Source organism: Pinus tabuliformis, chromosome 5_1, assembly GCF_031772625.1.
Source record: "Pinus tabuliformis cultivar Carrire ecotype Pingquan chromosome 5_1, CPIR1, whole genome shotgun sequence".
NCBI classification, from domain to species: Eukaryota; Viridiplantae; Streptophyta; class Pinopsida; order Pinales; family Pinaceae; genus Pinus; species Pinus tabuliformis.
Window position 1 is genome coordinate 86,112,251 of NC_142305.1, and position 15,418 is coordinate 86,127,668.

Sequence of the window (15,418 nt, forward strand, 5' to 3'; positions counted from 1 at the left end):
TTGGTAGATTGACAAACACTGTTGTATTGTTTTCTGTTTAATATTAAATTACATTGGACTTCTGGGCTTTGTTTATTAACAGCCACATAGAAAAACAATATAACTTACTATTGTGTTACAATTTTATTGTTAGATACACTTCTAAGTGTCATTTAGAGTGTGAACTATGGGTTAGACACTATATATCATATCATTAATCTCATTTTCCAATACAGGTCCTTGCACTGGTCATTGGCGTTATTCCATTTTTGAAGCAATTAATCTTGACTGACGATGCTCCTCTTTTCTTTGTTACTGACAGCTGCATCATCCTTGGGTATGTTTAATTGCACCTTTTCTTCTACTTTTTATTTATGTGAATACTTGATTGCTCATTACACCTTTTGTAGAATCATATAACAAACTTTCTTAGAAAAGGGAGTTAGTTGTATCTTTTTCAGATGCAAACTTTGGTGTTCACTTTTTAAATCCGTGTTTGTGGGTTTAGGTGATTACGTTTTTCTGCCAAGCTTATATATGTAAACTAGTGGGTGTAAACTAAACTCCCTTTGACTTTAGTTAATATTATCAATATATGTACATAGATGGTCTTTTTTACAAAAGAAGCCAGCAACAAATACAACCGTCACTGCCAACAAAACTCAAAACGGAGCTGCCCACTTACCAAAACACCTGTATGTCCTAACCGATGCCATAAAGGCTAGACGTACGAAAAAGAATAACAATAATCCATGAAACAATCATTCAAAGGTAATATGCTGATTTTTGTAGTTTGTGAAGGTACTTTTGTACCTGCAGAAGGTCTTCTAGCCATGTGTGTTGACTAGAAGGACCTTGTTTTGCCTCTTTAGGAGCTTGCATGCGACATGCAAAGCATGCATGTTGATTGCATGTGATATGCAGAGTGTGCAATTGAGTTGCATGCATGTGGATGTGTTGCATGTGACATGCATGAGATGTGCATTTAAAGCAAGCAAAATTTGTGACTTGTACTTGATTTAAAGTAAAGAAAGCTAAAGATAGGAAAGTTAAGTAAAGTTAAGTCACTTATTTTTAGTTAACTTGATGAGCTAATTTTTTCCTTCAATCTTAGCTTAGGAAGTTATAAATAGAGGCTAACTGTTGAAGGTAAGACAAAACAACAACAAGATTGAGAGCAGTATCTCAGTGAGCATGTGTTGGGTCTGAGAGAGTGTAGAGGGGTTGGAGATCTTGATTTGCAAGAAAGAGCAGATCTGCTGGATCAGATCGAGAGTATTGTAATTTGTGTTTTCTTAGTTGGGCCATTATCTAAGGATGGGAGTCCAAGTAAGTTGAGTTTTTATTAATGAAGAACTAATTTGTTGGGAAGAACTTTATGTGTCTCGTTGTGATTCAGATCATGCAAATTTTTTTCTGCTTAATATTTTGGTTAGGAATTTAGCCATGTATTTGTTTAGTGGTGAATTGCTTGGAATTAAATACCAGGTTCTGGGTTCGTGTAAAATATAACGTAATTTGCCTAGATGCTGAGAAGCCTCCCTCGTAATCAAGAAAATGATCATGCTGTTAAATTGATCTCCTGAAGCTTTTCTCTTAACATCCAACCTTACAGAGATCCTTATGCCCAAAAGAGTGAGATTCAATGCATAGTTCAGAAATGCTAGTGGATGGCATCATTTGAATTAGCGAAAGCGCTTTCATCAACATTGGTGATAGTTCACAAAAACGAATCCTCTTGGCGTATGTGTCGATATTATAGAGAACTCAACTAGATTACTATTAAAGAAAAGTTTTCAATTCCAGTCATTGACGAATTCTTAGATGAATTGCAAGGAAAGTTTTTCTATACTTGGATCCTGTTATTATAGAGAATTCAACCAGATTACTATTGATGATAAGTTTTGTATATTAGTGATTGATGAATTGTAAGGAGCATTTTTCTTTACTAAGTTGGATCTCATTAGGTTAGAATGAGGGGAGAGGACATTCCTAAAACATCCTTAAGAACACATGAAGTGTATTACGAGTTTTTGGTGATGCCTTTTCGGCTTACTAATGCACCTTCTTGATGACACAGGCAAATGACTCTTATAAACATAGGCTTAATTGGTGAAGGGGGCCCAATTACACCTTTTTTCTGTTGAAATGGCAAGCTCTCCTTTTATGTATTAAAGTAAATATTAGCTTAATAATGGTGAATTAGGTACTAGACTTGGGCATTAATAAAGTTTTTTTGTTTTTGTTTCTTGTTTTAATTATTCGGGAAAAACCCTAATTTTCACTCATTGGAAATGATAAAAATTACATTTTGTAGACACACTAACTGTGTGTATGTTTGAAATTTTCAAATGTTAAGTGGTAACAATAGAGTATCAAAATTTTACAAAATAAGAAACATTCTAGTTCTGAGGTGTTTGTCAAAAGAGACTGTCATATGGAGTAACGAGAAGACTGGACAAATTTTGTGTACGTAGCAAAATTAAACATAGTAAAAAGAAAAAGCATTTCTGAGAATGTATCCATGAGGAGCTGTTCACTGTGGAGCCATGTCATCCTGTGTATGTGTATCTTTGAAAGGTCTGTAGTATGAATAACTGGAGCCATCTCTTTCAGTTGTAATCCACTACGATCTAGGATTGATTGATGTTCAATCCTTCCTTTGAGAGTCTGTCAGCAACCTGGCATTAACAAAGTTAATTGCACTTCAGTTTATTTATGCTTTTTATGTCTTATTTCGCGTTAATATTTAGTTCGGTATATCCCACACACATAAAGTGGATTGATTCAACTCAATTGTAACCTATATAAGAAAGCTTTTGCTTTCTCACTATTCGCTCAATACAGAGAACTCTTTTGATTTTTCTTGGTTTATTTATGTGCTCGATTTTCGTAATCAGAACCCATTTAATCTGCTAAGTATGTTTTTTTATTGCATCATATGATGATTTGGAGAATCAGAAAAGTGTTTTCTGCAAATAGAAAATAACTCACTGATGCATTTTTCACAAATAAAATACGCTGCAGAAGTAAAATAAGGAACTGAGAAATAGATGCACACTCATAAAAATTGACACAATTATTTTGGAGTACAAGTCCTCAGAAAAACCCTGAAGGGAAAACTAGTGTAGCAAATGAGGGTTTATTTTATTATTCTTCAGCAAAAATATAGAGGACAATAATTTGCTTGCCAAACACCGGCAAAGCTCCAGAAATTTTCTCCACCACCCTAACTGGGAGATCGACCTGGAAAGCACTATTTCCTTTGCAAAACCCAACTCGACCTCCTCCAATAATTCACACTTCCCCTTGCTCTGCGCATTGGCTGCTGGAAATGTGCACTGGCTGACTGGATCTTGAGCTGATTGTTCCTGCAGTCCTTTTGTGATCTTGCACTCGCACTAGACAAGCTCGTTCTTCCTTCCAGAACTAATTCCCGACAACAGGAAAATGATTTGTTGCCCAGATTTGTGCACCGAAGAATTCATGCCAACTGGTACAACCTTCTTGCAAATGAATTTGACACTCTTTGACTCTGGAAGTCTTTGTGGAAATCTCCCCTGGAAATCCTTCTCCCTCTTCTGCTGAAACCCTTCCACTGATGCTTTCATGGCTCAAACTCTACCCTCGCTGAACACTGCGTAGTGGGTAATTCACAATGCCTTGCTCCCTTACTCATGATTTGTAAACCATATCTATCTCCATCCCATCGACTTGCTCTTATAATATCTTGCTAGAGTATCAATTGCCAAGATCTAATGGTGATCGATGGCTAAGATTAATTTGACTCCATCAAGTGATTTTCTAGAAGTCTCTAGAGCAAAAGTCAATTTCCTCAACTAATACCCATTAATTAATCAATTTCCCTAAGTTATACTTGGGCATTTTTAAATGATTGATCAATTAATTTAATTGAGTGGTTTTTAATTGTTTTCTTTCTAAACCTTTTTTGGGTTTTGGAGATCTCGTGTTTCTTAGCCTCTTTGACACCTTAGAGACCAGAACACCTATCCAGCGCTGCGCCAAATCCATAAACTAACACTCCCTCTTAGCGAGGACGATGTTCTCTCCAACATCTCTCCTCTACATCCTATCACTGGACTACTCCACGTTGCTGATGTTTGGCATCTGTTATACCTCCTTTCTTAACATCTCAAATGATTTGACTCCTTGTCATTGGAAATCAATGTGCATAAGTCAGTCTGGCAAACACTGTCCATCAAACACAACACATACTTTGATTCATTTGCTATCCTTCTAGCTGAACCAAATTGTGCTATCGTTACTCTAATCTCATACTATTGCTGCCTTTGCACTACCACTACATTGTACTGCGTCTACCCTGCTATCTCTACAACTGTTCATTGATCTCCCCCCTGAATGAGATCTAGGAAATCTCGTTTCCTTCCAACAAAGCCTCTCCTCTACAACTCACACTCCTGCTTGCATGCCAAACTAAACTATATAGTTATGCTACGAGAAAATCAATCTTGTCTGCGTAAACGCTTTCTGGTAGTAACTCTGCCTCCTGTTGCTTATTGAAGCTACTCGCTTTTCCTTCGGATTGTTGAGAAATCTAGGGCATTAGCATTAGGTGATTTCTCTTCTATTAGTGACTGCTTGTGAATGCTTTTTACTTCTTTAGATTAGGATCTTCTTCTTGTTAGATTATTAGTGTTCTTCTTCATCAAATAGTAACCAATGCATGAACATAAATAGACAAGAGACACAGAATGTAGCCTATCAATTAGGGCCAAAACCTCTCACTCTTTGAGAGGAAATCCGGCGCAAATTATTCTTATAGAGATTCCAATTGGCGAATACCAGGACCAAGACCCTTGACTTATTAGCCAATCCAAGACCAAGACATTAGTTCTCTTGATTGTCTTCTCTTCTTCTTGACTCCTCTCTCGCTTCGACATAGTTATCATCAAGACCTTATCACTGTTTCCACATCAACTTCTCGTTGTCATATTCTTACTTCTGTAATGGTCATCCTTCGAACTGTGATAGATCCATTACCTCTGATTGTAATGGCATCCTTCTTGCTGTGATCACATTGACCCTTTAACACTGTAGAGGCACATGGCTTACAATACTGTAATAACACCGAATTTGTGGTCTTCAGTATGGTACTGATCTGAGGCTTCCTCCATAGCACCGAAACTCTCTCACAACAATCCGAAGTGACTGTAATCTGAACTGTATAGATATCCTTGCTTGTGACTGTGTCTCTGAAATCTGAACCCATTACAGTAGTCTTCTATTTGAATCCGAACTTGTCACTGTTCTTGCTTACCCGAAGATCTCAGAAGAATCCGCACTGTTGACTGTAATCTACCATCTGAAAATCACAAAAGGATCCAAACTCTAAACTGTGTCAATGCGGATACCCTACACGCTTATATATAGTAGTTTGTCCATATATATAAGCTGACATGTCTTCAACGAAGGGATGTGTCTCTACTTTGAAGTCGACATGAGATCTTTGCCTCATCTTGAAGCTGACATGAGAAGGAGAACTAGTGCTTGTTGTTGGAGGGCTTTATAAACTTATATACATTTGACACATGCCCAAGAAGGGCTGCTCCATACATGACATTGACTCTATGATAAATCCTAAGGCTCTTAATGGGAGCCATCTAGATAAAAACACTTGTTCATGAAACCCATGATGCAAGGCATTACAAAAATAATTTTATTCTCTTCTTTTCATCATTTACAAAGATCATAATTACATGTCATTATGAAGATTGAACCCAGTTACATTTTTCAACACGGATCACTTCTTGGCACTAATACACAATCTGTAGCCTCTACAATATGGATTGGCTAACTGTCTCTGGCTGGAATTGTGCTTTTCTCTCTGTCACTGGCCAATTCACACTATCTCTCTCGAGTTCATCTGCTGGAATTAACTTGGCCTCCTTCCTCCTTTGGAAAACTGGAAACCTCTCTAGCTAGAACTACGCCTTGCTTTCTACAACTGGCCAATTCGCACTTCCTATGTCACTACAACTAGTTCTGCAATTGTATCCTGCTGACGCTGATTTATTGCTACCTTGATATTGTGGGCTCCTATAGCAAAAGTACTGATCCATGTGAAGAATATCTTGCATCTGGATTTGATCTAGAACTCTTGCTGCTCTTGCCAAGGACCCTGCCGACTCTGACACATTGGAGTCTCATACTCCTCCTGGATCTAGTGGCGCTATATCTTCTTTCGAGTCTTGTACCTAGATGGGACAATTCGCTTTGCAACTCACAGTAAACAACTCCCTCTAACACTTGTCTCCGACAACTAGAAGTCGATCTGCTACCCAGATTTGCGTTTTGGCTAACTCGTATCTGACTGCATCCTGCTGACACTGATTTCCTGCTACCTTGATATTGTGGGCTCCTGTAGCAAAAGTACTAATCCATGTGAAGAATATCTTGCAACTGGATTTGATCTAGAACTCTTGCTGCTCTTGCTAAGGACCCTGCTCACTCTGGCACATTGGAGTCTCATACTCCTGGATCTAGTGCCGTTATATCTCCTTTCAAGGCGTGTCCCTAGATGGGACAATTCACTTTGCAACCCGCATTAGACAACTCCCTTTGGTACTTGTCTTTGACAATTAGAAGTCGTTCTGTTGCCCAGATTTGCGTTTTGGCTAACTCGCACGACCTCTTCTGGCAATCTCGTACGAGCATCTTTGAAAAGATGCAAAAATCTGCGATACTCAAATAAATTGGTTCTATCACTTCAATTTGCTAATCGATCTAGAAACCCTAGGTCTCCTCTACAGAAAACAAACCTCACCTCTTACTGCAAACTGATACCCCTTTGTCTACAACTCACAGTAGATCCTATAATTCGTACCACTCACTAAGAAATGCTATCGGAAAACAGATTCGGTGAATATATTGCCTTCTTCAACCTCTGAAGCTATTCACACCTCCTTTGGGAAATAGATCCGACAATTGGAGATGAAATTACCGCCTTAGATCTGCTAACTGGGTAATCTGGTATTGACTCTAAAAACACTGAAGAAATGAACTTGGAAATCTCCAACTCTTTCCTACGGGCTAGCATGATCTTCCTTATGCACTCGCACTCCCTAATGGAAATGTGCATATCTACTCTTACTTGGCTCTGAAAATCCTTCTTCGGCACTCGCATTGCTTGCTACTCCTCTCTGGGCAACTCGCTCTACCTTTCTGAAGTCCTTCGAATTTTGGCACATGTACCGCTGCTCCTGAAGCACGCATTGACAAGTTTTCTATGACCTTTTGCTACTAGAAATTACAGATCTCCTCCTAGAAACCCTTTGAGAAATTCTTGAAATCTCCTCAGTGTGCTTTTCTCTTCATTCCTTGTGCAAATATGCAATTGCAACCCTTGATACAAATCTTCTACTCCCAGATCTACTCTGAGAATCAACTGATCTCCTCATCGGAATTGCTTTTGGGCAACCACACTGCCTACAAATTCTGCTCTTTCACACTTTTTCTCCCAATTGGATTTGGAAATCGAATTCCCTACCTCTGTAATTCGCACCCCTGGCTTGGCCTGTGCAAATCTTGACAAAGTGTTCAGATCTCCCTCTGAAACTACACAATCTCATTTCCTCTCGCCTCTAAGTTTATGATCTCATTAATAACACTGTGATACCATATGAGATTTCCTGGAATGCACCAACTGGAAATTATTCTCGTAACTGAATACAATTTATTTGTTTATGACAAATAGCAAATAACTCAATGGTGCATTCTTCACAAATAAAATACGTTGCAGAAGTAAAATAAGGAATTGAGAAATAGATGCAGATTCCTAAAAATTGACACAATTATTTTGGACTAAATGTCCTCGAAAAAACCTCGAAGGGAAAACTTGTGCAGCAGATGAGGGTTTATTTCATTATTCTTTAGCGAAAATATAGAGAGTACAATAATCTGCTTGCCAAATACTGGCAAAGCTCCAGAAAATTCTCTCAACCACCCCAACTCGCAGATCGACCTGGAAACACACTATTTCCTCTGCAAAACCCAACTTGACCTACTCTAGTAATTCACACTCCCTTTTGCTTTGCGCGCTGGCTGATTAAATCTTGAGATCACTGTTCTTGCACTCCTTTGGTGATCCTGCACTTGCACCAGACAAGCTTGCTCTTTCTTTCGAAACTGATTCTTGAGAACTGGAAAATGATTTGCTGCCTAGATCTATGCATTAGAGAATTTGTACCAACTGGTATGGCCTTCCTGTAGATGAATTCGACCCTCTTTGACTCTGGAAGTCTCTAAGGAAATCTCCCGTAGAAATCCTCTCTCTGTCTTCTGATGAAACCCTTTCACTGATGATTTCTGGGCTCAAATTCAACCCTTGCTGAATATTGCGCAATGGGTAATTCACATTGCTTTGCTCCCTTGCTCATTTGATGTAAACTGTATCTATCTTTATCCCATCGACTTGCTCTTATAATCTCTCGCATGAGCATCAACGACCAAGATCTAATTGTGATCAATGACTAAGATTAATTTGACTCCATTATGTCACTTTCTGGAAGTCTCTAGAGCAAAAGTCAATTTCCTCAATTAATATCCATTAATTAATCAATTTCCCTAAGTTAGACTTCAACCTTTTTTAATTATTGATCAATTAATTTTAACTGAGTGGTTTCTAAGTAATTTCTCTCGTAACCTTTTCTTGGTTTTCGAGATCTTGTGTTCTTTAGCCTCTTCGACACCTTAGAGACTTAAACACCTATCTGATGCTACCCCAAATATATAAACTAGCAGTTTGGATGAGGCTTTATACATAGGTAAAGCCTTCATTTTGAAGAACATGTTTTTTCATTCGTGACGAGTGAAGGTGCATTCTTACAAGAACACTTACTCAAGATCAAGGACATTTGAGAATAGGTGAAGGCCATTTGTTTGAAGATGGAAGAAGAAAAAATGGTGGTAATCATGTTGAAAAGCTTACGATGTTCTTATGACACTTCATTGAGACGCTGAACATCACCGCTATGGATGTTGAATTGAAGTTTGGAGAGCTTTGCAATCAATTCTTATAGCATGACTGATCGAAGAAAGAGTTCGGTAGTGGTAATGAGATAGAGGGTTCTAAGTAGGCCCCTGTTGACAACTTCAAAGGGGCCAAGAAGAAAGGCCAAAGTAGTAGTGAAGATGACACCAAGGGTCAGAAGACCATTACTTATCATATTGTGGTAAGGTAGGCCATATGAAGAAGCAACATTTGTAAACTCCAAACCATGGGCGGGGCTGGTCTCTATAACAAACATTTCGATAAAAGATGGTTATATACATCCGTAATAGTTGCGTTCGAAGTCAACTTTTTTGTTTCAACGTCTCTCGTTGAAATAAAATTGTAAATTGTGATATTCCCTGCTGCGTAGTTAAAAATAATAGCTTGGCGCTTAGTTAAAAATAGCGAAACTATGTGATCACTATCCTCTGTAATTGTAATTCTAAAATGTATTTTTGGGGCCGGGATTGAAACAATAAGTTGTATTGAAACTTGCAACTTATTGTTTCAATCCATTTCGGAGTCTCGAAAGTTATAACTTAAAATATAAATTAATTTTTGCACAAATTTTGAAAGAAATGTTATTGGTGAACCACTTGTTTGATGGATACACCAGTTCTTTGAAAAATTTGCATAGCTACTTATAGTATGTAGCGTGTAGTTTTGTTTTGGATGAGGAAATAATATTAAATAACCTTTGAAATCTTATATTTTTAAAGATGGTTGTACTTAAAATTTAGTTTAAAAATGAGATAGAATAATAAATTTGAATTGCTAAATTTGTATATTAAATATGTTTTATTTTCTAATAATAATAATGAGTTAAACATATATATTAAAAACATATATAATAATATATTGGAAATAGAAATACCTTACGAATATTTATAAAATAAAAATAAACTATATTTTAAAAAGAATAGATAAAAATAGACGTTTAAAATGAGAAATAACTATATTATTTTAGTTCAGTCAAAGTGTCATAAAGCACTGAAATGCTCTCATTATAAAAAAAAAAAACTATATTTTTGAAATTTTCTCATTATAAAAAAAAAATTAACTATATTTCTGAAATGTTACTATAAAAAAAACTAACTATATTTTAAAAAGAGTAGATAAAAATAGATGTTTAAAATGAGAAATAACTATATTATTTTATAGATTTGAGGCTTATGCGATCAACATTTTGTGTAGTGATGTCTTCCGGAGTTATCACATTCATGTTTTATTGTATTGACGTTTGTGAAAAAGTCAGACAATGATGGTAAATAGAGGAAAGGTTGGGATGGTAATGTAAGGAGCCGACAGGTTTGATAATGTTAAAAAAAAATTAAATTTAATTAATTAAATATCTATTTTGTTTTGATATTGTATGTTTATATTTCCTTATTTAATTTTTCTTTAGATTTAAGTATAATTATTCAAATATAATGTAACATTGCAATATTATAATGTTTTTAACTAAAAGTTTGCAATATTATAATGTTATTAACTAAAAGTTTTAGTATTAGTTTTTTTAATAACATTAATTAATACCTAATGTTATTAATCTAGTATAATATAATGTGACATTATAATATTATAGTGTTCCATACGTTATAATGTTATTTGTACACAAAAGTTTTTGTATTAATAAATTTTGTTGACTTTAGGATATTAATTTAAATTTTGCTGTGTTACCATTAATATTTTAATTATTGCAAAATAATTGAAACATGTAATATAATGATGAAACTAATTAGGTCTTCTAAGTATTACTAATTGAATTTTATTAATTAATAATTTTTGAGTTGTATTGCTAAGGATTTTCCTAAATTTTCAATGCTAATTGAGGTTTAAATAAAATTATTTGAATTTAATTTTACTAAAGTTCTTTTAGGGATTGAAAGAGGGTTCTTGATTAATGTTATTTATTCAAATATTAATAAAATGATATTCGGGAACGAGACAAGGAGATAGTAGAAACCCCAATTAGTGTAGGAATCCAATTGTCACTTATTTTCCAACCGTCATTGCGGTTGAGGTTATTGGGATGTTTTCCTATTTTGATAGCTTCTCTAAATTTTCTGTGGTGATAATGGTGGATTTTGGCCACAACACGAGTTTTCTATGCAAATGTGATGATTGGTTTTACTAGAGTGCTCGGCCAAAGCTGAGGTTTTGGAATGGTTATGCTTGATGTTAGCGGCATGTTCTTGAATCCTAGGCAATATAGAATGGCCGGTTTCACCAATGTAGGCTTTGCCACATGAACACATAACCAAATAAACCCCTTTATGGTGTTTAGGATCAATAGGATCTTTTATCAATTATAGGCATCTGCTGATTGTATTCAAGGGTTTGAAAGTGGGTTTTATATTGTTTTTTTTTAAATGTGTGAAATCTAATCAGTGATGCCTAGAATGTAGGGTAGGTGAACCTTGCCTGCACAATCATCCATTGGTTGTTTATTTTTAGGATTATTCTCTTTTTTGAAAGCTTTGATTCCTTGGTGTCTTCTATATCCATTCTTTTCAAAAACATCCAAGAGGTGGTTCTTTTCTTGATCAAAATGATCATGATTTGAAATACGTACCGCCCTGGTAGCTAGACTGCTAAGCACCCGGAGTTTCAGAGCAGGATGATGGTGAGAGTTGGCATGCACGTAGTGTTCTGTGTGGATTTTCTTGCGATACACTTGGTGAGATATTGAGCCAGCGTAATTTCTCTTGATTAGGATTTCAAGAAAGGGAAGACAACCATTTTCTTCCACTTCCATTGTAAACTTGATAGAATTTGATTCACTATAAAGGTGCTCTAGAAATTTGTCCATTTTTTTTTCCATGAGGCCAAATGACATAAGTGTTATCAACAAATCTTTTCCAAAGCTTAGGTTTTAAAGGGGAAAGCTCAATGGCTTTGGCTTTAAAATGTTCCATGAACAAATTGGCAATAATGGGGGATAGAGGTGATCCCATGGCCATACCGTAAGTCTGTTCGTATATATCATCCCTAAAGCTGAAAGGTGGATTTTAGAGAAATTTCTACTAATTTAGTTGTGTCAGGATCAATGATTTTGTGGACTACTTCCATGGCTTCATTTATGGGTATATTGGCATAGAGAGCTTTTACATCAATACTCACCAAGATGTCATTATGGTCTAGTTTTATGTGTTTGATCTCATTAATCATTAATGAAGTGATTAGAGTCTTTGACAAAGGAGCTAGTGTTCCCTACCATAGTGTTAAGCTTCTTAGCAAGATGTTTTGCGAGATGGTAAGTAGGACTTCCAATGGTATTGACTATGTATCTAATGGGGATATCTTCCTTGTGAATTTTAGAGTAATGAAGTGATTGGAGTTTTTGACAAAGGAGCTAGTGTTCCCTACCATAGGTTTAAGCTTTTTAGCAAGATGTTTTGCGAGATGGTAAGTAGGACCTCCAATGGTATTGAATTTTAGGGGCTCCATAAATCCTAGGGGTGTAGGGATTGGTTTCAATAAGATTCTTGATATTGTGTTCCTTGCTCGAAGTGTCATGAAGCGAGCAAGTGTCATGAAGCACTGAATGCTCATTTATAGCAAGCAAGCAACCAAAGTTGGTGGACTTCAATTAATTTAAATGTTCTCATTTTCCGAGTTTCACTCATTTATAGCAAGCGAAAGTTGCCGCACTTCAATTAATTTAAATGATCTCATTTTCCGAGTTTCACTCATTTTCAATAAGATTCTTGATATTGTGTTCCTTGCTCAAAGTGTTCCGAAGCACTGAAATGTTCTCATTTTCCGAGTTCTCATTTATAGCAAGCGAAGCAAAGTTGGTGCACTTCAATTAATTTTTTTTTTAAATGTTACAATACTTATCATCTATATAAAATTTAAATTATTTACTTTATTTTATTTTTAAATATATATTTTAATAATTATTATATAAATTAAATTTATATTATAATTATTAAAATATTATACATAGAGTACATATTATATCAAATATGCTTTCAAAGAATATATATTTTTAACTAATAAATACTTTGAAAAATTGATTCTTCTGGAAAAAAATCATCATAGATACGGTTCATATCTAATAAAAAAAACAACGGTTCATATCTAATAAAAAAAACAACGCCGTGTCACATTCCGTACATCCATGGCTACCTGATCTTATAGAGATCTTCCATGGAGCATCTGGCATGTTGTATGTTGTTCTTACCGTGTTTGACATGGCCTGTCTTTCCCACCACCGAGAGAGAGCTCTTGCGACCGTCGCAGATGCTCTAAAGAGATAGCACAATGTACAGCCAGGATTTAAATGATTTATCTCACTGTACACTTCCCATGTCGGAGATATACAAAATGAAATCATTGCATAATAAGATAAATGAAATTATAGCCAATCAACTGTCAAAAAAATAAAATAAAATATTTTAAAAAATAAATAATTTTTTATTTCACAATGTTAACTTATATTAATTTTATTTTAAAAAATAAATAATTTTTTATTTCACAATGTTAACTTATATGAATTTTATTTTAAAAAATAAATAATTTTTTATTTCACAATGTTAACTTATATGAATTTTATTTTAAAAAATAAATAATTTTTTATTTAACAATGTTAACTTATATGAATTAATTTTTAGTCAAAAGGAAAACTAATTCATAGTCAAAATTTACCTGATGCGTTATCACCTGCCTTGCTCAGGGATAATAAGATTATGTTAAAGCCAAAACATGTTACAAAGTTCCAATGTATATTCAGCCGAACTCTGTACTTCCCGTTAATTCTATAGCTATATGTTGTAGGTTTCTGTTCAGGATATATTCTGTCTTCTATTTTATCATATTTAGTCCATTTTCTGGATATGTCTTCTTTTAACTGCACTCAAATATTCCAAAAGCAGAATATGTAGTGTTTTTAATAGAGAGGTTTCTTTTGGTGTTTGCCTGACAATACTTTTGTTTGGCATAACAGCGGTGCTATGGTTCCCTGCATAATGCTGGCGCTAGGTGGCAACCTCACTGGAGGTAAGCTCAAGAAGCCAAATTCAAAGATTCCATCATTTTAGTAGTAAATATTCATTATCAGTTAAGTTTTATTCCCTACTTTCACTGTACGCTAGTAGCACACAGGATTTTGCATTTCTGCAGAACTTTGAAATTATAGATTGTGTAATTCTAGGTCTAGAAGAGGGCAAGTCGAAAAAAATCCAGATGCTATTGGATTTGTCAATGTTTTAACTTTTTCGTTGCGTACATCATTGCTTCTATAAGGGAGGCAATTGAGTTTTTTTCTGTAGAAGAAATAATTAGAGGCGAGTTCATCATTTGGCTCGCTCCTGTATATTTAACACTAAACGTCGTCTATTGCTTCGTGCTCTGTTATGCTTTGTACTTTTCTTGTGACAGTATGAATGAAAGAACTGCGCCGAAGATTTTTAACCGATGGGTTTTGTAAGAAGTGTCGAAAAATTTAGTGTATAATGTTGTGGGAAATTGATATTCTTGTAAACAGGTCCAGGTAATTCGAAGCTTGGGCTGCGGACAATTGTAGCCATTATAATTGCTCGATTATTCTTAGTGCCTCCAGTTGGTCTTGGAATCGTCACTCTAGCAGATAAATTAGGCTTCATACCTGCTGGTAACAAAATGTTCCGATTTGTTCTGCTACTCCAGCACACAATGCCCACATCTATTCTTTCAGGTTAGGTTATACTCCATTGATATTACAATTGTTTAACATTCTTTTGCATTTTCAAATAGCTATTTGCCTTTAGCTCGTGTTTTAAATTCTGTAATCAAGCAGTTTCAATTATTTACTTTTAGGTTGGTGAACGAATTAACTTGTGCATATAATGGTTGTTATGATTTATGTAACTGCGTCTTGCATAAACAAGATAATAACCGAGATTTGTGTACTGAAAGCAGGGGCGGTTGCCAATTTAAGAGGGTTTGCGGAGAAGGAAGCAACAGCAATTTTATTTTGGGTTCACGTTGTGGCAATGTTTTCTATGACTCTTTGGATCACTTTGTATCTAAATATATTATTTTGACAGCAAAGCATTTTGGGTCCGTGGCGATGTCTTCTATGACCCTTTGGGTTTCTTTGTATTTAAAATATTATTTTGAGAGCAAATCAACTTTCCACGACTGACCAAGCCAAACCTGAAAGTTGGCTGTTATGTATCATGAACGATTGGCAATGAAGTCTCTAAAATTCTAACATCATCATATTCCAGTTATTTCTTGCTAGCGAGAAATGTATTCGCCATTTGATGTCAGGAATGGCCACAAATATGCATCAAAGGCGGTTGTTCTGGAACAAAACACTTACAAAAAAATAAAGGAAAAAATAAAGGCATCAGTTATCATCATCATATGTATCACTTTGTTTAGACCTACTTTTTTGTTAATAACATTGAAATTCAACCA

At 35.3% G+C, this 15,418-nt stretch overlaps 1 protein-coding gene across 1 annotated transcript in view; it reads left to right on the plus strand.

Moving 5' to 3' along the window:
* The window catches only part of LOC149163570 (protein PIN-LIKES 6-like), a 136,995-nt gene extending 121,577 nt beyond the window's left edge, over positions 1-15,418 (plus strand). The window contains exons 7-10 of the mRNA XM_089431778.1: positions 216-316; positions 13,962-14,014; positions 14,502-14,690; positions 14,915-15,418. Of these exons, the coding sequence (XP_089287904.1) occupies positions 216-316; positions 13,962-14,014; positions 14,502-14,690; positions 14,915-15,039 (468 nt within the window). The 3' untranslated portion in view covers positions 15,040-15,418. The remainder of the gene's footprint in view (positions 1-215; positions 317-13,961; positions 14,015-14,501; positions 14,691-14,914) is intronic.